The 25,545-nt window shown below is 45.8% G+C and overlaps 1 protein-coding gene across 1 annotated transcript in view; it reads right to left on the reverse strand.

The window, feature by feature from the left end:
- The window catches only part of LOC119655044, a 136,880-nt gene that overhangs the window by 9,126 nt on the left and 102,209 nt on the right, over window positions 1–25,545 (reverse strand). Inside the window, exon 2 of the mRNA XM_038060729.1 lies at window positions 17,445–17,577. Coding sequence (XP_037916657.1) covers window positions 17,445–17,577 — 133 coding nt within the window. The remainder of the gene's footprint in view (window positions 1–17,444; window positions 17,578–25,545) is intronic.

A 25,545-nucleotide genomic window follows, 5' to 3' on the forward strand; every position in this document is an offset into this window, starting at 1 on the left:
CATGTGGTAATGGGGATATACGTTGCTATCATTAGGCCGATTTTCGAATATGCATCCGTAGTGTGGAGGGTTAAAGTGAAACAGAAGAGTTTTCGCTGTGAACTAGCCGCACTGCAAAGAACTGTGTGTCTGAGTATCACCGGTGTCATGAGCACCACATCCAGCTCTGAATGCATTACTCAATTTGCAGCCCTTGGACTTGTTTATTCAGAGCAATGCAATGAGAGCAGCTCATAGACTAATGCGATTAGATCTATCTGAAAACAATGGACGTGGGGGACACAAAGCGTTGGAAGAGTCATTGGGAGAACTGAATCTAGTTTTCGCAATGCCTTCCGATTCTCAGATCGTCATACATCTGTTTGGCAGAAGATATGATGTTATCTTGGAACGGAGAGAAAACTGGGACGAACCAGAATAATTCGTGTCAGGATATACTGATGTCTCCTACGCCGATGGCTAAAAAACAGAACAGGGTTCAGGAGCAGGAGTCTACCTCTCGAATAAAAACGAGAAGTGGGCTTTTCCTTTGGGACAATACACAACGGTCTTTCACGCTGAAGTGTATGCGAAATTAAAGGCAGCAACCTGGATGATTGACGAGCGGTTGAAGGGCAGGCGCATCGCAATCTGAAGCGAGTCAAGCTGTATTGAGGACATTAAGCAGTATTTTGATCACTTCAAAAATCGTTCAGGAATGTAGAAACCAATTGAATTCTGTTTCTAGATTCAATGCGGTGGATTTACTCTGGGTACCTGGTCATTGTGGTGTAGAGGGAAATGAAATCTCAGATGCCTTACCAAAAGAGGCTTCAACTTTCCCCATGCCCGGACCAGAACCAGCAATTGGGGTGTCGGTAGTATTGGCTGATGTTGCAATCAAAAACTGGGAACAAGCTTCCCATAATGACAGACGAAGAGCTTTAATGCTGCTAGAATGACCAAACTCTTCCTGTCAGAACCAAACAAAGTTACTGGAAAGTTTATCCTGTCGAAAAGCAGGAAGACTTGCAGAAATATTGTGGGCAATTATCCAAGATGATGCGTGCCCATCCTGTAATGGGGAAACGAAATCCGCGGAACATTTTCTATGCGAGTGCCCCGCCTACAAACGCATCAGACATCAGATTTTTGGTGCTGATGTGCCCCAACTGCAGAGGATAGCATCACGTCCACTAACGGAAATCCTGCGATAAATAAACGAATCCGGATATTCCGTTAGACGGGGGAATCGAATCCAATGGACCACTAAGGTCTGAGTTCTCAGAGGCTTTGCCCCTCGCCTACCTCAAAAACACACATACTCACACCCCTCAAATTATAAACCAAGAAATTTTCCCGCTGTACAAAGGATAATCACATTTCAAATCCAAATGCTACACTGTTATCTTTAGAGTGATATTGATATTCAATGTCTTAGATTGCAGTAAATTTTTACAGAACCCACAATTTAGCCTAGTATAACTTTGTTAGTAATAGTCCGATTTCCACCAAACTTGATAGTATCGTGCTCTATTTTTATGATTCTAGGGGGTCTGCAGTTAATTTCTTGAAAATATTGTACTATACAATTAATAACCTTATTGGAACAGATCTCATTATCGAGAATATTTCGGAACTTACGACACCGTATAGTAGCAGCTTCACGATTTTTTTCAGGTTCAGTTCAGGTCAGAACTGGCGCGAGTTTTTGAAAGTACTAATAAATACTTTTATTTGACACCCCACATGACTATATTTAGTAGAAAAAGAATTTACACCCCCCTTTTGTATGTATGCCTCCCACTAAAGCTCAACACAGCATACATTATGAGCATGTAAATGGGAGAAAAGAGCCCACCCATGGACAAACTTGGCTATGAGAAGGACACCCAGGGCAGAAAACCAAGAAGTCGTTGATATATGAAGGCTTCGTAACTACGTCCCAGGCACACAAGCTTACACAAAAACCATCTGTGTTGCCCTTATAAATGGACTCTTCATCGGCACGTATCATCGGGATACCCATGCTCCTCCCCTCATAGGCGAGGGGTAGAGTTGTGAATGGTCGGTTAAGGTTAACGTTTACTGCAGGTTTCAGAATCCAACAGACCACTTTGTTCCAATGAACCGCGGATTAGTGGAGGTAACACGCCCTAAACTAGGGGAAACACCTGAGTTAGTCAATTTATTGACGCGGAACTTTCAGCGGCTGTCTACTGTTTGGAAGGTGGACAGCTCAAAGAAGGAGAAAAGACGGCGAGAGGAGTAAGATTTTCTGTGGAGCACAGGGGTAGCGGGAAGCGAAAGGCCGGCGATTACTACGGCTGTGGTCCGGGAAAGCGAACCTGTACCTGAATTTGGGCCAAATACCCGAGCAAGAATATGGATGTAAGAAAGGAATTACCGTTAACATTGAAGGATAGAGAGGATATTGACGCCTGGTTGGGACCATCGGTGCAGGTAATTCAACAAGTGAAAAAAAAAAGGGGGGGGGGGATGACGAATCTGGAAGCACAACGTTCACCGCTACATTAAGGTGGTGATCCGAGCGCGAATTGGGAGCGAATTGAGTTCGATGGCCCAATCCACGTCGAATGCAGGCAGGGCTGTTATAAACGCCTACGATCACCCCATTATATCAGATACCTGTTGTTACTAAAAGGATGGAACGAGCCACGCAATGCCCTAAATAGAAAACTTTAGAGCGCATAAAAAGGAGCAGAGAACAGACGAAGAATATTGGTATGAAGCTTCCAACACCAAAAAAGTGCAGACGATTCAAAGAGCACATTCCCAGCTTCCCCAGGTGATAGTTTAGTCGGCAGGAGAGCAATGTCTGGTCTTAAAGTCGTGTTCACGAATGAAATCCCAAAAGATGGAAGCAAATGCTTAGGCAAATGTGTAGCCAATCAGATAAAACAAAAGAAGTCTTGCCCGGATGCGATTGTTATGACCTCTTTCACGCAGAGAATCTCCGACAAATCAAGGAGACAATGTCACAAAAATGAAAAGAACACAGAAGGGAGAGCTTCTCCTGGATCTTCAGAAGACGACGGATGAAAAAACGGTCAATTACCAGAACTTGGTTGGTGGATCCTTAAGCTAGGAGGTTACAGTGAGGCAATTGACTCCTGTGATAAGTGTGACGATATATTGCGACGGCATCAGCCCACCAGCTACTTGTGCAAACAAGTTGCTGGAAGCTAACAATGTCAAGGCTGGATGGGTCATCTGTAGGACTCCGGAGAAAACATCCCCTGAATGTGTTTTAAATGTCTTGAATACGAATACGAATAGTATGGAAAACCTGTTGGAGTTCAGTATATGCTAAAGGCTGCTCCCAATTGTAGAGGAAGCAGGAGGCATGGCCACATAACATCATAATTTTTTCACTCTAACAAAGTTACTCACCGTGCGCCAGTATAACAACAGGAGTTTGACTGTAAGATCCCTGGCCCGATTGAGGAGCTTAACAATTGTATAGTGTTATGCACCAACGGAGATTTCCGATATAGTGAAGACGGAGGCTCCCTACGACCAATTAAACGCTGTCCAGGAGGGGCTTGCTAAAGAGGACATTGTAATAGTGATGGATGATCTGAATAAGTTGGGCTCTAACAATACCTTGCGCGGACATGTGATGGGCGAACACAATCTTCACAACCGTGACGATAATGGTGGGAGGTTTGTGGACTTCTGTACCTTCCGCCGCCGTTATTGGCGATGCATTGTCCGAGAAAAGAGCTTTTCTGAATATGGTTAAGGCGCTAGCATCGACCTTAAAAGTGATCAACATCCGATGGCCGCTTTCCTTCGCTTCTCGTCGAGTTGGAGAGTTGCGACCGTAGAATTTTCGTGTAATCCGTTGCGAGGATGCAGTCCTTACAGCTAGGAGGAACTTGCTCCTAAACTGCGCAGTGTCTCTTAACCGGATGTGTTCGTGTCGCCATACAAGGCTCATCCATCGACTACAAATGAAGACTTGACCGTTACTAGTCGAGCCCTCTTTGCAACCATTTAAGCCTGCCGCTGCCGCTTTGGTTTACCGTTAGCCTCAGTTTCCTCGAATGATTCTTTCCCTTCAACATTGGCACAACTGGAGGGTTGTGTTTTCCCCAAAAGTGACTAGCCTAAAGGCAGTTTGCCCGGAAACATTGTTTTGTCCGAAGGTGGTTTGCTTGGAGGCTGTTTGCTGAGGGGAAGACAGATGCTTATCCGTAGTCAAGAATTTAGCCTCAGCATCTAGCGCCGATTGGAGCCCGGAATCAGCAGTGCTGGCAAGAGGCGTCTGCTTCGGCTCGTCCGTTAAGATCTGGTCTCAATTGGGATGGATCCCACCTGAATAGGTAAAGAATCTGAGTTTAGACTCAGGTTCTCCATCGATGTGCTCATGGTGGTCCCTTCGCCTAGGGTAGGATCGTTATGACCGAAGTGCTGTCGCTTTGTTTTGTGCTTTGGGTTTTTATTTTTTTTCATAGTTGGCTGCCATCACCGTTGTTTTACCGGGGAGAATAAGTCGATCTCAGTAGAGCCCCTTTTTGTCGAGACAAGGTCTGGTACCCAGAGTTTACCGTTCACGGCACATTTTGACACTTGTGACCACTCAGCCCTCAACACAGTAAGCACACTTTGGCTTGGGGCTGTAATGACATCAACTGTATTCTCGATGATCATAATCATAATGTCATTGCAAATGGCCCCCAACCAAAAGTAACCAAAAATGAGCTTACGCTTAACAAAAGAAAAACAAATGAGCCTACGCTCACTAATTGTAAAAAAAAATTAAATTTTCCAACAGATATTTGAGGAGATTCCTCTTCCGAAACCATCCCCAAATCTCCCGCAAAACTCATGGGTGCCCAAAATATCATCTCAATCTCAGAAATTGTATCAAATGTACTCAAAGGAGAAACACTGAACGAGCCGTTCTCCGTCATAGAATTGGAGGATAAACTTAAAAAGAAGGAAACGCGAGAATCCAATCTTCTTTGTTTGAAATCCGTGAACGAAATGAGAATGCACCATTGCAGGTCATCGACCACGTGCGGAAAGGGCGTTACAAAATCTGGCTGAGTGCGGAATCGCGGAAGCGGATTGATGAACGGAAGGGATTGAAGGTTCTACTGACTACTGCAAATGATGGCCAGCGTCACGTGTTCGAGTTCCTATACCATGCGAAATCGCGGGAAGTTCAGAGGATGTTGAGGTTCAAGCGAGGCCAACCAGGGTTGCATCTTGTCACCGATATTATTTCTTCTTTTCATCGATGACATTCGTCATGCTGCCTTGTCTGGAAGTTGTGGATGACTTCAATGGACAATGACATATTCCCTCAAACTCCTTGACTAGGCACATGAGATATGTTTGCTCTCTCAACGAGTCATGGACCTTGGGAAAATAAACACCACAAATCCCTCAGTTCTCAATTTGACAGGCCATCACATTCTTCTAATTAAGTGCTGACGGTGGCACCCAACTGGATAATGCACAATGAAATAAGAGCGCTAGATCCGCTTCCGCTGTCTTGCCAAAAATCTGAACACCAAGTTATCCCAAAAAGTTGAGATTGGTTTGATGCTAATGTTCTTTCTGTATTGTTATATGGTGCTCAGAGGTGGCGGTGAGGAAGATGGGGCGGCAACCCTATCGGCCAAACCAAAACCAAGTGGCCGAGGAGAACCTCCATAGTGGTGGCACCGGGAGACGCTGTAATCACTTTGGTTTGCCGGCCGTGATGCAGTAGGCGAATGCTCCAAAGGCCTAATCAGGGCGATCAGACCCGAGTCTGCACGGGGACTCATCTGAAGTGGCAAATTGGTCACGAAACCTTACCAGGGGTATACTGGTACCATGGGAACCGGGAAAGCCCCTGGACTCACATACTTCAGGTAGGCAAATGCTCCAAAGGCCTAATCAGGGCGATCAGACCCGAGTTTGCACGGGGACTCATTTGAAGTGGAAAATTGGTCACGAAACCTTACCAGGGGTATACTGGTACCATGGGAACCGGGAAAGCCCCTGGGCTCACATACTTCGGGGGAACTCCTGTTGTATGTGAGGACAGCTCGGTTATTTGCGGTTGGCCCCTCTAGTGGGAGTTTCATGGTGGTTGCGGTTGTGCTCAAGCGAGAAGAGACCTTCGGGCCTCGACGTGGTGTTGCGTATCAACACGGGTGCCGTACTCCATAGTTTGGTAGAGATTTAGGTAATTCTTGCATCCACCAGTATGAATGCTAAGCCATGCACTTGGTATAGACTGGTACCGTTGTTGCTCGTCTCAGCGGGGCTCTGATTGTGGTCACAAGATCAATCCGTGTCATAAGAGGACCGTAGGATTAAGTCTCAAGACAGGTACCTACGTTAAACACAATGGACGTAACTGTATTGCTATATGGAAAGTAACCACCACTGTTACTCAAAAGCTGCAAGTCTTCGTGAACACCTGTCTGCGACGTGTCGTCGGGGTATGGTAACCTTATTCAATTTTAAAAGAAGAACTTCGTCAGCACGCAGGCCAGTTACCTGTGGACGTGTTGATCAGAGGATAGAATAGATATAGACTTGAGTGCGTCATACATTAAGGAATGGCGACAATTCTATTATTGTCTACGCTAGAACACTAGATGAGAAGTACGACTCTCTCCGGAAGCCTTAGCGAGAATTAAACCGCGTTTCAGCGAACCCAGAACGTTGGCGTGTCCCACCAAGGAGCGATTGGCAACGATAATATCGTTTAGTATTAAATTTGATACAAAATGGAGCTATAAGGTTTTATTACCAGTTAGCAGAGTCCAATCATAAAATTAGGAAAACTACAGTGTGATAGATGGAGGTCAACAGACCGCCCAATCAAACTTTTAAAAGTGAAGTGCGTGGAAACCTGGCGAATCAAGAAAGCACCACAACACAGATTTAGCAACAGGAAGTTTAAAATCGTGAGGATTAGCTCGATATGAGCGATTGTGCAACTCAAAGGGATTATTGGAATAATGACTGATGATTCATTTTTATAAAAATTTTCCATAGCTTTCTATTACAGACATCATAAGTAAAATTCCTTCGAAAATCAGTCGCTCAAGTAGTTCTCCCACTCTTGAATTTTGGATTGATATTTTTAACTTCACCCCCTGTCCCAGTTTATTCAACTACCCACTCCAGCCAGCACTGACTGTCCATCCATACATAACTTTCATCAAGATTATTCTGTTCCTTCTCATATAAATAAAAGTCCTCTTCAAACAAACTAATTCCCCGTTGAAAGTTTTCATACGACCGAATCATACGAAAACTTGCCATGTATAAAATTAGTCAACTTTACCAATAACTTGTCTGCTCTCCCCGAAAAATTCATTTCGTAATTATGATATATTTTCATAGGATTCAAACCACCAGAAGTAAGGACTGATTGTGTCCTTCGCTGCTTCCTTTCGCCAGTGTTCTTTACGCGCCAACGTCCATGTCCTTGCCCCTCCCCCCCCCCCAACGGCTACCCCATTACCAGCACTGAACCCTCGAAAAACGAAGTTTCATAAGTAGCTTGAGAATAAAATATTGTTCTCTTATTGCAATGCAATGTCCACGACGGTGTGGTGTGCCTTCTTTCAATGCGCTAATTATTCTGCAGAAATTACCACGAGTAACTTGACTGGAACGTAATGACTTTTCTCTGCAAGATAAGATTGAACTGAATGCGAAGGGGTGTTGGTTGAGGTATGATTAAAAGCATAATTTAGACCCGACTAAGTTGCGCCCATGAGTAGTGTCTTCGCCTTCTCGCTTACTTTCTTATTGTTTGTTTGTTTGTAAACAAAACATTGATCGCGGAGTAAGGTATGGTATCGTGACCTAAAACACCATGAATTTGTTTCAAAAACGCGAGACGTTATGCTTCGACAGTAAACACGATTGATCTTGGTACTTAATTTAATTATAATCAGCAATGGAGGCATATCATGCGCAAGTTTGTAATTAATTCAGAAAGAAGCGCGTCTCTGGGTCTGTGTGTGAGAGATATTAAGCTCATTAGAGCATACAAATTATACTGAAAGTTATCGGTATGCACTTGCTCCATGCACTGATATCAGATGTAATGTACCTGAGTGTAGACTCGGATTCTCCACTTATTCAAGGGGAAACCAATGCTATTTGGACCCAGCCCCTAACGGACGAGCCGAAGCAGCCCTTCTGTCAGCACTCTTGACCCCGGGCTCCAATCGGCGTCATATGCTGAGGCTGAAGTCTTACCTACTGGTAAGGCCTAAAGACAAACTGCTTTCGGGCAATACACAACCCCTAATGCCAATGTTGTAGAGAAAGGATCGTCTGTGGCATCTGCGGCTAAGGGCAAATCAAAGCGGAAAAGGTTTTCTGATAATCCCAACTCTTCGGTACAAATGACTACAAAGAAGGTTCGACCAGCAATGGCCAAGTCTTCATTTGCAGCCAAGGCTATCGAAGCCGATGGATGGGTTTCGTATGGTGACATCAATCCCGTCTTTTTTAAAGTAGACCGAAAAGATATATCATTTTCACGCATGCAACTGCAGATTGTATTTCAAGATATATCTACTCCCTTCTTACGCAGTTTCAATTGAGCAGTACGCAGTGATCGCTCTATCCTCCTGGATATATAGGAACTCCTATAAAGTATTACGTCGCGAGGCTGGATTAGCTTTTAACTGCGACTTATTATGGTTCTCTTCCTTCCTGGTTTTCTTCGTAGTTTTTCCCATCTAAACTGTTGATGAATAGCTTGCAGTTCCTTTACAACCCGCTTCTGAATGGGATAAATCCTAAAGCATCTGACATTGAACGTGACAATGTGGTAACACATCAAAATGAGGTTAGTCACGATATGCATAATGGATCCATCGTAGAGGAACTGCGAGAAAAGAATCTTTGCTGATATGTATTACCTCGTTATACGCCCTAATAATGACTAATTAAGTTTAACCTGAACATCCATGCCAATGGGAAACTCTTCAAAGATCGGCTACCGCGAGCCAAGCTAATGACCGTGAGAAAGTGCGGATCGCATCCAGACGGGCCGTTCCTTTTGTCGAAAGGAATAAAGGCTAACAAAGAAGAAAAGGGTAGTATAGCTCCCAGGGTGAAGTGTGGATTGGTACCCACGATGGAGCGTAAAACCTGGGTAACGCCTGCTGAACCAACACCAACAGCTCTACTATTAAACCCTATCTGCACCTCCTCGTGGTGGTCGCTGGGAGTTCTTTCTTCATGGAAAACTGCAGACGGGGAATGCTGAAGGCGAGTCTCCCGCGCTTAAAAACAGGACAAAATGTACCAACTGGTCCTCCAGATTGGGAGTTGGGTAGGGCTGACAACCTTGCACGGTAAAAAACTTGTTACCAAGCCACAACAGGAGCCTCGGACAGGATGGATCTCAAAACGACGAACCCGGCAACAACAACGGATTAACGATTTACGCATTTTCTCATGGTACGTGCGCTCCATGTACAGAGATGGAGCTGCCAAGCAGCTAGACGATACCCTGCCCCAATAAAGGGCTGATGTAACAACGTTACAACAGATACGCTAGGCAGGGACCGGTTTCCTGGAGAAGAGCCACTACACCATATATTATAGCGGCCATCCAGTAAACCATGTGCTCGGAGTAAGTTTTTTAATCACCCAAAAAATGAAACCTGCTATTATCGGCTTTGAAAATATAAGCAAAAGGCTATGTACTCTGCGTTTGCGAGGCAAGTTTAGAAATATAAGCCGCATAAACGTTCACGCCCCTACAGAGGAGACTGCAGAGTCGGGGAAGGATACCTTCTACGAGGCAGTTGAGCGGATCCTCGAAGCCTGTCCCAAATATGATATCAAAATCATACTTGGAGATTTCAACAGTCAAATAGGAACGGAGCCCATATTCAGGCGATATGTTGGCTCCTATAGCTTACATCAAAATTCGAATGATAACGGACTGCGGATTATTCAGTCAGTATCTGGTTTGCGCAGAAAGCGCTCCACAAACATACGTGGACCTCTCCAGACGGGACCACTTTCAACCAAATTGACCACGTGTTGATTGAACGCCGCCACCTCTTAGCCTTGATGAATGTCAGAACATATAGGGGGGCCAATATAGACTCGCACCACTATCTCGTTGGCATAGTGCTCTGAGCTCGAATTACGACACCACCTACAATCCCCTCTGACAATCAGGTGAGAGTGTATACTGAAGCCTTCTGCAACACCTATAAGGGAGAAATGCCACGTGCCAAGCCATCTCTCGCGGATATTGAGGGATTATCTGAAAGACCGCTCCCTGTTCTATGAGACGCTAGAGGGCCAGAGGAGGATGGAAATCACGTCGGGAGTAGCGCAGGGATCCATCCTAGGGCCGGACCTCTGGAATGCTTCCTACGATAGTCTGCTGAGACTCGATATGCCCGAAGAGTCGCGCCTGGTCGGTTATGCAGACGTCGTTGCGGCACTTGTTGCCGGAGGCACTGTTGAACAGGCGCAAAGCAAACTTGGCATATTGATGCGACGGGTAAGCGGATGGATGACTGCTCACGGTTTCAACCTTGCGTTGGAAAAAACCGAAGTAGTCATCTTGATCAGAAGGAGAATCCCGACCTTGCGTCCCATATCGATCGGCGAGTTGACTATAGAGTCAAAACCAGCGATTAAATACCTTGGTTTAATGCTCGACTCGAAGATGAGCTTCTTCGAGCAAATCAAAGTAGCCGCGGACAGGGCTGCAGCAGGAGTCGCGGCCTTGAGTCAGCTAATGGCGAATGTCGGGGGCCCTATATCAACTAGGAGACGTCTCCTCATGCGAGCAACGCAGTCTGTCCTTCTCTATGGTGCGGAGGTATGGGCTGATGCCCTTGACAAGGAGGTGCATCGTAAACGCCTCGCTCAAGTGCAGAGGTGGGAAGCTTTGCGAGTGGCGTCTGCTTATCGCACCGTCTCCGAACCGACTCTGATGGTGATTACGGGAGTGATCCCCGTTGCCCTCCTTGCCAAGGAGCGCAAAGCTATCTATCGCCGTAAGGGCGAAAACTTAAGAGAAGTGGTTGCCCGTAAGGAACATCAACGCACCCTTAGCGAGTGGCAACTTTCTTGGCAAAATGAGCCAAGGGGCAAGTGAACTGCGCGGCTCATCGAAAAATTAGACCCATGGTTGAACAGAAAGCACGGTGAGATTGATTACTTCCTTACCCAACTTCTAAGTGGGCATGGAGGTTTTCAGTCTTACCTGCACAGGGTTGGGAAGGCGCGATCTCCTGATTGTGTGTTCTGCAATAGAGTGGCGGATGACGCTGACCACACCTTTTTCTCTTGCGAGAGGTGGGAAGGCCTCCGCCAGCAGCTTTATGCAGATACAGGAGAGCTCTCTCCAGACAACATTGTCAGAGAGATGCTGAAGAGCGATGGCAGCTGGAATCGTATTGGGCATTATGTTCGGGCTCTTCTTACTATGAAGAAGATTGAACTCGACCGGCAGAGGGATCGGACGGTAAGGGGTTCCCTTTACTAACAACCCCCTTCCTCCCCTCCCCTCCCGTTGGTGAAAGGAATTCCCTGACTTGAACGCTCCCAAAGCCGGGAGAGCGGGAGGGCTAGCCCGAAGTAATGTGTAATGTGTTCCAGGCTAGTTCTCTGATGGCAGGGAGGTATTTAGTTGGTAGTCCGCCAGCGTGCTGTGACGGGAGTCCAACACTCTTTGCGTAAACGCATTCACCTACCCTACTCCCAAAAAAAAAATACTTGGGCGCAGCCGCAAGAAAAGTCGGAACGACTGGTTTGACGAATGTAAGTTAGCTTCGGAACGGAAGAATGTCCACACCGAGTAATGTTCCTTTCTCAAAAAATGCGGGCACGTACAGAGACTCATCATGAACTCCGTCGAGCGGAGAAGCGACTTCACAGACGGAAAAAGGAAGCCTGGGAGAACCAACAAGCCTGAACTAGAAAAGTACAGGGAGCAACCACACTAGGCACAGATGGCGGAAGTTTTACCAACAAGTCAGCAGGATGAAGCCCTATACACTTCGATGCTTATCGTGCCAAGATAAAGAGGGAAACCTGATTTCTGACAGAATGGGATTATTGGCGCGATGGCTTGAATATTTTCAAGCAGGCGGCGCGAGATCTTGGGCTGCACATTAATGAAGACAAAACAAAATATATGGTGGCAACGTCAGCACCGAAAACGAACCAGCCAACAACATTGAACCGCACTGGTCAAACAGGAAAAATAAGGATAGGAGAATATAATATAATTATCTAGGGTCGAAAATCACAACCGATAACAGATACGATGATGAAATCCGCGCACAGTTGTTGGTTGTCAACAGAACCTATGTCAGCTTACAAAAACTGTTCCGCTCGAAACGTCTCACCATAGGGTCAAAGCTCTTACTGTACAAGATCTTGCCAGTCCTCATGTATTCCTCGGAGACTTGGGTTCTTAGCAAGAAGAATTGTGAACTCTTGGCCGCGTTCGAGAGAAGAATCCTCCGAAGAATGTTTGGCCCCCCACATGAGGATGGACGATTCCGTAGTCTACACAATGACGAAACCTATGAGCGATACCATGACTCATAGGTTGTGGATAAAATCCGGCTTAATAGGTTACGGTGGGCGGGTCACTTAATCCGTATGGATGAGGATGATTCCGCCCGGAAAGTCTATAAGGGCAATATCGATGGTAGAAAAAGAAGACGAGGCAGACCCTGCCTAAGATGGAGCAATGGCGTAGGCCAGGAAGCCAGACAGCTTTTAGGGATATCGAATTGGTGGACCTCGGCGCAAAACTGGGATGTCTGGAGTTCCTTCTTAAGGCACGACTAGACCGGATACCAGTTGTCCCTTTGATGATGATGATGATTCGGAAGCGGACGTAAATCCGTGGAGGGGCGTCTATAGAATCGTGTTGGGGCGATGCAGAGACTGTTCATTCCCCCAGCTAGTCACCAGTGACGAGCTACTGGAGATCTGCATTAGAATACGAGATAACAAAGCTCCGGGTCTAGATGGCGTGCTGAATAGGGCCCTTAAGCTTGTCGTGAAATCCAGACCGAACATGCTCGGTAAGTTGTTCGAAGCGTGCATATCCCAGGCGATATTTCCTGCATCATGAAAACGACAGAAGTTAGCATTGCTGCCTAAGGCTGGTAAACCTCCAGGTGAGCCAACCTCCTACAGACCTATTTGTCTTTTGGACACTGTGAAGAAAATGCTAAAGCGAGTAATCAACAATAGATTACTCCCGGTTGTTGAGAGCCAGGAAGGCCTCTCAGATCGGCAGTATGGGTTCCGTAAAGATCAAATACCATCAAAATGGTTACTGGCTTGACTTCTAAGTCTGCCAAATACTTGAGAGTGATGATAGACGACTTGAGAGTGATGATAATGCCGAATGTGGCAGGGCCACGGCATCCTTCCAGGTTACTTGTAGCTAGGGTAGTGAGTTCGATTGTTCTTTGCAGCTCCATTTTGGAAAAAGGCATTGCAGATCACATTTAGCGCTAACAAATTGACTGTAGTCTACAGAAGAACAGCCCAAAGGGTGTGCTCGGCATTCTCGGCTGTCTCATATGATGCAGCATTCGTCATCTCGGAAATAACGCCCATTGACATCTTGGCAGATGCAATGACGAACATATACAATTCGAAGTCTATCTCTCCTTTATCGCAGACGAAGAACGCCGATTGTCCAAACTGCAATGGAGCCCCCGAGGACCCAGACCTCGTAATCTTCCACAGTTCAAGATTTGTGGAAGAAAGAAAGAACCTAGAGGAGATGCTTGTGCCAGAACATCTGGTGCGAAAAATGCTGGCCTGTCAGAAAGACGGGGATGCGATCAACTCCATGGTCGCATCTACCCAAAGCAAACTGTGAAAGGCTGAGGAGACTAGGACGCCGTGTAGAGAAGAAAGGTGACCAAGCTAAAGTAAGCTGACTCCGCCCCGTGATGTAATACCTTATGGTGATTCCACGGGGCATGGGAAAGTCGGAGGTGGTTTTATTGAGGAAGTTTTCGTTTTACATCAAACCTTTAAAAAAAGAGACGGCTCGACCTCGTGTATGAGTTCGAAACTCTCCGGAACCGAGTGCCGCGATCGATAAGGAGAATCACGACGAATTACAACCTTGATCATTGTTCCTCCTGCATCAGATGGTTAATGAAGCGCGGCCTCAGATTCACACTCTTAATTGACATCCTTAGGCTATTATTTTAAAACATATCCCTAAATTTTCAACTTTCCAACTTCAAGTTCGCGCAAAACTCATGGATTGCTAAAATACCATCCCAACCTCATGAAATTGTTTGCGTCAAGTGAGCAGAAAAACTTCCGCTCACCGTGCTTATTAACGAAGAACAACGAGGAATTCTGTGGGAGACCAGCATTGCGGACCTCCGGATAGGTATGGCGACTTTGGTTAGGATGGTACCTGTCTGTGCGGGAAAAGTTAAAGTTTGGAAAGAAAGGTTTGTATCGGTTGTTTGTAAAGGTTTGTAGGTTACGTTTGCTTACCGAAATTTCGAGTTCATGCCTGCGAGCCTGACCGACTATAGAGTTGATATGACCTAGCATAAAACCGAACAATTTCGCAGCTCGATTAGTGACTTGCAGGCACTGCGTGTCGAAGCGGAGATCATTGTCGAAAGTGCCTGCGAGGCCTTGGGTGGAGTTCTGATATAATAAGGAAAATCCATCACGAGAATAGTAAAAGGAAGTCGTTGTCGTTGTTGAAGTTTAGCGCTAACCCACTAGCAGAGCACCAGCAGTTTGATTATAGGAAGACTGTTCATAAATGACGATATAGCGGAAAACAGCTTAAGGTCGTCGACAAGAACAAGAATAAAAATAATACGAGACCCAAAATAGTGCCTCGTGAGACGCTAGAGGGGACAAAGGACTGGCCAGGGCCAGCATTGACGTCAAGGTTGCATATGATGTGCAAGATTAAGAAAGGGACTTTTGCCGAACGTACGATGCAAGCTGTTCCCAGCCATTGTAGAGAAGAAGAGAGAGAGAGAGAGGGGGGTCATAGATAGATAGTTAGCAGATGAGCCAGCGAATTTGATGAAAGGAGGAAATAGCTCAGCAAACTTCCGGGAGTTGCGAATGTGAGACTGAAAATTTATGGATTCCACGCCCCAGTGAGGCTTCAACACTGGCCAGATATTCCTTTCTTGCAAAGTTTTGAGAAAAAAAGAAATTAGCACAATTTCCAGAACACAGGAATTTTTTACTAGCAGTAATTCTTCTGTAGGCAATGACACCACGCAGGAACTAAGGAAAAGATGGCCCAGTTGATTATTGTCAGGGTTGATTTCAGGCTTTCCAAAAGTTAAACTTGGCAGATTAGTGTACCACAATGGAGCCGGATGATGCGGCATCAAACTCAAGAGCAGGATAATGGACGTTAGAAGCAACGTAACAGGAGACATGAGGGATTGGGAAAAGCAACGCATAGAAAGGTTAGAAAGGACAAAATCAAGAGTCTGATTTAATTCTAGAAAGCTTGAATTGGAGGGCGACACAGATGTTCATGAAAGTGAATAAAGGAAAGAAAGGATAGGAGAGGTTATTGGGACGGGATGGAAGGCCGAAAATATTAGACTAAGAGAGCATAGCAAGATTAACTTCGCCATAGAGGATCAAAGGAAGAGAAGTTACCAGTATAGTTAGGACTTCTGATAAACCTTCGTACAGGAAAGGGGCAATTAGGGGAAATAAAAAGAGAATATGATAAAGAGACATGGAATGATGGAATGACTCATGTTGTGATCTGGTCACAGAGACAAGATAGAACAACGTTTGAAGAACTTGGAATCTAAAATCCTGCCATCTAACCATTTTTCAGCAATGCAGATGATGTGGTTTCGGAAAGCTGAGGCAGATAAATTGAAATTCGAAAGCTTGGTTCGTAAACCCCTTACATTTTGAAAGAAAACTCTTAAACCCTTATGCTATTTGAAGCGAGGCAGGCAGGCGGCTCGGAAATTTCTCGCAATTGGGTCCTTTGATAAGGTTTGATGAAGACCTCTTGCGCCAGAAGGAAGATTAGGCATCGGCGTCAAAGTTGTGGAGATGTCTCAAGTCACCCGGTCAAGAGAGCCATTTTTCGACAGCTTCACATCCTGGACAGATTACGGAGTTGACTTGGTCTAGCTCCTGATGTAGGCTAGAATATCGTCTGAAGTGATGAAGTTAGTTAGCCTCGATCTGAATAGTTGCTTGAGTGGTGGGACAACGTTCAGCAGGAGGCCTCTGGAGTGAGAGGAGCCCGGGATGACAGCAGATGTAGCCTGCGGTTCAGTGTTGGCAGGCATCTTTGCGGCGCTGGGAAGAGTGCACCGAAGCGCCATTCTAGCGAAAGCACAATGATCGATTGTGCTGCGTAACGCAGCCGAGGCCGAGTATAAATCATGATCCAAGGATGGGAAGTTGGTGATCAAAGGGTAGTATAGGTCCCAGGGCGAAACGTGGATTGGTACCCCCGATCAAACCCCCCAACAGTTCTACTACCAAACCCTATCTCCACCTCCACGTAATGATCGCTGGGAGTTCTTTCTTCATGAAAAACTGCAGACGAAGAAGGATGAAGGCGAATCTCCCGCGCCTAAAAACGAGACAAAATGTACCAACTGGTCCTCCAGATTGGGGGTTGGGTAGGGCTGATAACCCTACACGGAAAACCGATGTTACGAAGCCACAACAGGAGTCTCGGACAGGATGGATCTCAAAACGACGAACCCGGCAACGACAATATAAGGCTGATGTAACAGCGATGCAGGAGATGCGTTGGACAGGGACCGATTTCCTGGAGAAGAGTCGCTACATCATCTATTATAGCGGCCATCCAGAAAACCATGTGCTCAGAGTACGTTTCTTAGTCAGCCAAAAAATGAAACCTGCTGTTATCGGCTTTGAAAATATAAGCGAATCTTCTATGCACTCTCTGCAACGCGCGGATACTTCCCACGAACTCCGGCGAGCGGAGAAACGACTTCACAGACGGAAGAAGGAAGCCTGGTGAACCAACAGGTCTGTGAACTAGAAAAGTACGAGGAGCAACCGCACCAGGCGCGCAAGCTTTACCAACAAGTCAGCAGGATGAAGCCTTATACACCTCGATGCTCATCCTGTCGAGACAAAGAGGGAAATCTGATTTCGGGCATATTGAAGCGATGTGTTGAGTGTTTTGATGAACTGCTTTCTTTGTCCTGAATTTGAATCCTTCTTTCGTCATGGATATTTATGTTTGTCTTTGTGTTGTTTCGCTGTTGTAGGTTTATCATTTACTATATAAATGAGTGCGATGACAATTTTGAATGTAGCCTCATTGAAAATCAAATAGGAAAAAGACAATACGAAAGACAGTCTGCGGATGTCGTATACTCCACATAAAGGATAAAAAGGGTTTCGCTTTCCTACCAAACCCTAAAACGTAAAAATATCTTACATACCTTCAATCGGTGATGATAGTCCTCTATTGATTAACTCATGCCTTTCCAACAACGAATTGATTGAATGTCTGTGAAGTATGTCTGGACCAGTGAGTGATCTGGCATCCGGACTAGGGCAATCAGTTGAGTTGAACTGTAATGAGAAAAATGGGAAAATTTGAAATATTGCAAGCAATACGGCACACAAACTAAAACATACTCGAAACGGAGAATCACAAGGAATCGAACATAAAACTACTGAATAGTTGCCTTTTCTCCTCATACGCTCGAGGTACTTACAACTCCCAACTTGCTATCAAGGAGCTAAGTGCTTTCCCTATATCAATCATTGCTCTCCTTGTAGGATTCCCTTCGATTTCGGCAACGAGAAAAAAACTTTTCTTCTTTTCTTGAGATATTCCCTACTTCGGTTCGTACATCTCGCAAGGCTATCATATTTCACTGTGTGCGTCCATTTTAAGTGTTCATCCAATGCAAAAGTTATAAATTTTCGGAAATAATTTTGAATTAATGCCAAATACGAAATGAACGAAAAAATGATAATACAAGAAAGCAAAACTTATGCTCCCCTTGCAGGCCGTTATGTCTATTTGAATAACTCCTCGACAACTATCTATTCTCATTGAGTAGGCCAATTATAGCAATAAGACGCTTTTGTCTCATAAATTTCCACTGGAGGATATTCACGAAATTCCAAGATGAAAGAAGCAAAAAGGATAACACATTGGCAGAATTATTGAATATACATCCGACTGTGTACATCTGAGTGTGCAGATAAAGCAAGATTGCATATCTGCGGGGCGTACGACAACAACAACAACATTAATAAATTATAGAGATGTGTCCTATGTATAGTAATTGAGAAATATAATTTATTAGCCAAAGCTCTTAAATGACTAGAGGCAGTTTACTATTGTGAAATGCCATGATAAATTGTAATGATCCTGCATTTGGAGGGACATTCTTTCCGGAGCATTTCGTATGCACTCGAAGGATAATGGGACTTTTGGACAAGGACCTGCATGCAGTCAAAATGATTTGTATATTTGAAAGCATCTTGACATTTATGCGATATTAAATTATGTGAGACATATTTTTTGGATTTACTACTTTACATTTAAAAGAAGAGATAATTTCTGGTCCAAAAAGATTGTCAGATGATTTGTTAACAAGTTTCAGCAGCGATCGCATATTTTGAAAGAATAAAATCATAGCGTTCTTGCCCTCGTCAAGGGCAGTGACCCAGAAAATTGTAATGCCAAATGATGATAGTTCATAAAAGCAGCATTTAAACATGGACCTCGTCCTGGGCTACAGATTTTTTCATCTACAATATATCCCATGCTAGCATTTCCAAGCGTTTCTTCTATACAATTTATAAGAAATTTTGCTGATGTAGGAGCATTGAAGTCGAAATGGTAGTTTGCCTCCAGTTAATATACGCAATAGACACTTGGGCATCTCGTTTAGATATTGGACAAAGTCCCCAGGAAACCAAAGTTTGTGAAGATTCCCATAAACCAGAAATGAAAAGCTGGATTTCAGGAGATAGCGGAAAAGGAAAGGAGAGAAAGAAGAAAAGGAAACAATCCAAGCATTATTGAAAAATGGTCCCATAGGACCGCTCTGGCTTCATTTTCTAATAATACCACCTTGCTCATCCTTATAGATGTGTTAAAAATTCCCTATTACAAAATTTGGTTGATAATATGCTTCCTGCTTCTTCCTCCCGCGTGTGTGTGTGGTGGGGAGGAGCTACAGCTTCTGAGCACTCAGACCTTAGTGGTCCATTGTACTCGATTCCCCCGTCTAACGCAATATCCCGGATTCGTTTATGTATCGCAGGATTTCCGCTAGTGGATCTGATGCCACTCGTCCCAACTGGAGAACATCGGCACCAAGGATCTGATGCCTGATGCGTCCATAGGCAGGACATTCACATAGGAAATGCACCGTGGATTCCACTTCCTCATTACAGAAGAAACAGGTATCATCTTGAGTAATTCCTATTCTGAACATAAGTCCAGCTAGTGAATTATGGCCTGTCAGATTGCCCACAATGCACCTGCAAGTCCTTCTGCTTTTAGACAGGATAAACTTTGCGGTACGCATGTTCGGTTCTGGCTGGAAAAGTTTTGTGTGTCGAGCAGCATTTAGGCTCTGCCACCTGTCATTGTGGGAAGCTTGTTCCCAGTTTCTGAAAACAGACTTACCCAATGCTACTGATAATCCAATTGCTGGTTCCGGTCCTGGCTTGGAGGAGATTGACCCCTCTTTCGCTAAAGCATCCGAGATTTCATTTCCCTCTATGCCACAGTGACCAGATATCCAGAGTAGTTCCACCGTATTGAATCTAGAGATAAAGTTCAAACGGTTTCTGCATTCCTGAACGATTTTCGAGGTGATCAAAAGACTACTCAACACCCTCAATGCAGCTTGGCAATCACTGCAGATTGCGATGCGCCTGGCCTTCAATCGCTCGTCAATCACCCAGTTTGCCGCCCTTAGTATCGCATAAACTTCGGCTTGAAAAGCCGTTGCATATTGTCCCAAAGGAAAAGCCCACTTCTCGTTTTTATTCGAGAGGTAGATTCCTGCTCCAGAGAACCCTCTACTGTTTTTGAGCCATCGGTGTAGAAGACTTCCGTATATCCCTCCACGCATTCCTCTAAAATTTCTCACTTCTCTCTACGATTCAGGGTAACTTCATATCTTCTATCAAACAAATGTATGGGGACACGAAAATCGGAAGGCACTGTAAGAACTGGATTCAGTCCTCCCAGTAACTCTTTCAATGATCTGTGCCCCCACATACGTTGTCTTCCCATAGATCTAATCAAATTTGTCTATGAGCTGCTCTCATTTCAGTGCTTTGAATAAATATATCCAGGGGCTGCAAATTGAATAGTGCATTCAGAACTGCGCCGGATGTCGTGCTCATAGCACCAGTGATACCCAGACACCCAGTTCTTTGCAGTGCGACTAACTTACGGTGAAAACCTTTTTGTCTCACCTTAACCCACCATACTACGGATGCATATACGAACATCGGCCTAATGATGGCAACGTGTATCCACATTACCACACGAGGCCTGAGTCCCCATGTCGAGGCAAAGGTCCGTCTGCACAGCCCATAAGCTGTGAGAGCTCGTTTCATCTTTACCTCTACAAGTTTGTTTCAAAGAAGTTTTTTATCTAGACTGACTCCCAGATATTTTACTTCTTTAGAGAGTTGAAGGGTTGTACCTCTCATCTCAGGGAGGCAAAGTCCATCCAGTTTTCTGCTTTTTATGAATACCATTGTGGTTTTATTTGGATTAACTGAAAGACAATGTCTGAGGCACCAACTGTCTATCAAATCAACGGCACGTTGTATATTCCTACACACCGTTCCAAGATTCCGATCAACAGCAAGCACAGGCACGTCATCAGCATAAGTTTGAGCGTGTATTGGCAAATTTTGCAATTCGCATAGTAGTGAGTCGGTCAGCCCACTCCACAGAAGTGGCGAAAGCACACCTCCTTGAGAGCAGCCCTTCGTTGCTTCTGCAGTCAGATAGCGATCGACACCCACCTCAACGCACAGCAATCTCTGCGTTAGCATAGCATGGATCCACTTAATTAAAGCTTCATCAACACCATGCGCTCTGGCGGCATCACAAAGTTTTTGAAAAGGCGCACAGTCAAAAGCCCCTTCAATGTCCATACCCTCCTTTAGCATTGCCGGATAGATGCCATCCATGCCAGGTGCTTTGAAATGTTCAAAGGACAGTATGGCAGCTCTCACCTTTTCATGGGTAACAATCGCTTCCGCAGTGTTCCAATTCCCCTTGCAACACTTGCGTGTTGAAGGGGTTGCAAGAACCGTCAACTCTCCCCCTACCACTGCTCTCACCCGTTCTCCCGGGTGGTGTACTTCCAGGAGGGTCTGTACTGAGTCCAGTCTGGAGCTCGTGAAAGTACCATCGGGTTTTCTAAGAGAATCCAACTTGGCCGACTCATCCCTTTTGAGGACTCTGCACAGCCTTGAAGTCTCCCTTTCGCCTTCCAGTTCCTCACAGTACGCTCTAAAGGAGTCTCGTTTCGAGCACCTCACGAGCCTCTTATATTCACGTTGTGAGTTCCTGAAATTTAACCAGTCTTCGTCCTTGTTACTTTTGCAAGCACGATTTAGAAGTCGCCTGGTTGATTTTCTGAGTTTTTGCAGTTCTCGGTTCCACCAAGGAACCGTTTTACCGCTTTGGCCTCGGGAAATAGGACAAGCCTCTTCATAGCACTCTAAACAAGTGCAGTTCAGAGTTTTCAATTCATCTTCCAGCACCAAAGGAGTCCTTAGTCGCCTAGGGAACTGTACTTTATTGCCAAGAAGTTCATTGAGCTTTGCCCAATCCGTTTTTCTAGGGTTCCGTCTTTGTACTGCAGACTGTTCTGCGGGCGATTGAATTCTAGATATCGGTGATCTGACAGTGAGACCTCGTCTAGCACTCGCCAGTGTGTAATCAACTCTAACAATTTTGGGGTAGATTGTTAGGTCAATTACTTCGCTTCTTCTCGGTCCCACGAACGTAGGGGCGCACCCTACGTTTGCAGTCATAAGACCAGCTGAAGTGATGAAATCAAATAGCTTCTCTCCTCTTGGATTGCATTTGCTACTGCCCCAACAAATATGTTGAGCATTCGCATCGCAACCTATTAAGAGTTCGAGACCACTTGATTCTGCATACGCCACCAGATCCCTAAGTTCTTGCGTCGGTGGAGGATACAAAGAATCATAGGGTAAATATGCGGCAGTCCGCGTATGACGGGGTTTCCCCCATACCGTACCGCCAGAGACTCGATCCCCTTGTGATTGATTTCTCTGAGAAAAGCCTGAGAGCCTCTGAGAAGTACCGCAATTCCCATGTTCTCATCCACGAAAGATCTCACCTCATCCCGCAGAACATTCGTCTGTTTTCTACTTAGCACCTTACTTGGTTTGCGGTGTCCGGGTTGCATAGATTCGATCACTCGAACTGGCATCAAGTCAGTTTCGTTCACGTCTCTGGCTTCTCTTCCCTCCGCCTGTTCCTTGGAAGGTGTAGGAGAAGTTACTAGCAGGTAGGATTCATTCTGTAGTCCCTTCCCCAGTGCGAGCCCCCATACGGGGGTTCCGCCCCCGTATGCACTATCCTCCGCGCACATCTCCATTGTGGGAGAGCGCACCGAAGATGCTGCAATTTGCTCTATGTTGTGTGAGTCGAAGACCATCATTGTTCTTCGCTCTCAAAATGGAGATGATGCCCTACAGTCTCCTGATATGACTGAATTTCAGTCTATATAGGAAAAAGTGGAGCACCATATGATGACTTCCCCTGAGCACATTCAGACTCTGTTGGTCCAATTCGAATACCAAGTTGAAGCCCTCCACGTTTGTAGATTGGTCCTTCCTGGCATTCATGAACTTTACCCTCCAGTGCCCAAAGTCCATGCCCGGGTTCTGTTCACCCAGCAAGCGGATGATGTCCTCTGCCTTCCTTCGAGGGCCCGGTAGCCAACATCCGACATGTTCTGTCCTGCGTAGCTCAGTGTTCACAATAGTGAACTTGGGCCGACCGCCGGAACTCAAAGTTGGGATTACCTGCTGGAGCCACTTTAAGGCAGCCTCGTCAGCGCACTCCAAATGTAGAAGCCCATCACGAAAACCTTGATCGTTAAATCGTGGCTTCGTTCCAGGCTCCATCATTTTCTTCCACAGGCATTCCTGGAGGATGGTAAATTGTCCCTCTGACATGTTGCCATCCTTGGAGGAAACTCCCACGGCAGCAGTCAGAACAGAGGCCGCAGCTTGCGCATACGTCCTCTTCCTTCCCGCCTTCGTGTTCGTATTCTTGTGGGAGGGACCAGCTTCATTGAGATCTCTCTCGCTGATTTGATCACCTCCCGGCACAACGGTCCTACTCGCCGCGAGACGCGTGAATGTAAGCCCTGGTGCGGAGCACAATAAAGCGTCGGCCACAGCAGATGTATTGGTCTTACGCTTCTTGTGCGCATTACCGCTGACTGAAGAGTCTGGTGCGTCCAGTGTGGATCTTACCGGGGTTTCCAGTTTATCCCCACCTTCCGCCGGAGATTCCGCTACCTTGCGTCCGATTTCTCTGGGCGTTACCGCGCCTAGTGGTACAGCCACGTCCATGTCCTCATTCCCAAGGTGCTTCATCTTCCTTCACTCTCTTCTGCCGTCGGCTTAGGGCCTTTCCAGGTTCACGGTGTTCGGATCGCTTGGATCCATTTCCACATACTGGCGTTGAACCATTAGCGTCCACGTCACCAGCTTCCCGTTCTTCCGCTCTTCCCAGTAAGGATGGCGGAGAAGGTTCTGACAGGCAGGATTGAGGACATAGTGGCAAAGAAATCACTGCAAGCATCAACGAAAAATCGTCCCAAAGCTTCTGAGCCCCGGTTTCATCTTCTATTGATATCACCTTACTTATTCTTATGAAAGCTAGGGAAAGCATGTGTCAAAAAATTTCTATTAACTACAAAACTTTGCTGAGAACATTCTTGAAATTTCCTACCGCGTAATAGAATATTGTCCTTCCTCTGAAAAGAGCCTCAAAATAACAGTCTGTCTGTTCCTTAGAAAGGCGGATTATACCGCTTAGAATTACGGACATAAAAGTTAAAGCCATCCCCTGCTCGAAACCGGCTGATGACTTAGGTCCAATTGGGAGTCAAGCAGTGGACTGCCGGACAGACTAATGCAGATTTTTTTTTGGAGGAAGTGGAAACCTTCAAAAGGCATTGGCCTGGACACGCCAGCTTGTGGGATCTTTACTCACTAAAACCACCCCCGAATCCCCCAAGCCCCGTGGAACCACCATACGGTATGGCATCACGGAGCGGAGTCAGCTCGTGTTAGCTTGGTCGCCTTTCGTCTCTACGCGGCGTACGTAACCGCCCTTTTTTAGTCCCTTCTGCCTTTCGCAGTTTGCTCAGGATAGATGCGACCAAGGAGTTGATCGCTCCCCAGTTTTCCTGATATGCTAACATTTTTCGCACCAGATTTTCCGGTATGAGGACTTCTCCTAGAGTCTCCTTTAGGTCCTTCCTTTCCTCCACAAACTTTAAACAGTGAAAGAACACGTGCTCTGGGTCCTCTGGGACTCTATTGTAGTTTGGACAATCGAGCGAGATATCTAGTTTAAACCTGCACAGATACTGGCGATTTCCTCCGTCCCCCGTGAGAAACTGGGTAAGATTATAATTATTCCCACCGTGGCGTTTCTCCTACCACTCCTTGATGGCAGGGATGAGCCTGTGTGTCCACCGACCCTTTCCCGAACGTCCCCTACGCTCTTCTCATCTATTAAGAGATCTTTCCCTTTCGGCGTCCTTCGTCTGCAATAAAGGAGAGACAGACTTCGCATTGTATGTATTCGTCATCTTATCTACCAAGATATCAATGGGCATCATTCCCGACATGACAAATGCGGCATCCTCTGAGACAGTTCGAATGCCGAGCACAACCTTAGGGCTATTCTCCTGTAGACTGAATCCAGTTTGTTAGCGTTAAATGTAACCTACAACGCCTTTCTCCAAAAAGGAGCTGCATAGAGCAGGACCGAACTCACTCCCCTAGCTATAAGCCACCTGGAAGCATGCCGTCCGTCATTGGTGTCATATCAGAGCCTCTGTTCAGCTAAATAAGTATCAACGATAGCAGCGAGATAGGCGGGAATACCAATCTTCGCCAGAGATTCCCGTATTAGGTTCCAATTGGCCGAATTGAATGCATTTCTCAAGTCCAGGGTCACCACCACGCAATATTTGCTACTACTACCCTCTCTGCGGATTGCATCTTCGGCCAAGCTAGTAACCATTTTGATGGCATTAATGGTTGATCTGACTTTACGGAACCTTGGACATGCACACTTCGAACAACTCAGCGAACATGTCCGATCTGGATTTCACGGCAAGCTTAAGGGCCCACGCCATCCGGACCCGGAGTTTTGTTATCTCCAATCCTAGCGCAGATCTCCAGCAGCTCGTCACTGGTGACTAGCAGTATTGTCGTCACATTCAGAAAGCGCCCTCCTCTTGCTGGGGGAATAACCCGTGGATA

The sequence above is a fragment of the Hermetia illucens genome, chromosome 1, assembly GCF_905115235.1.
Source record: "Hermetia illucens chromosome 1, iHerIll2.2.curated.20191125, whole genome shotgun sequence".
Classification (NCBI taxonomy): Eukaryota; Metazoa; Arthropoda; class Insecta; order Diptera; family Stratiomyidae; genus Hermetia; species Hermetia illucens.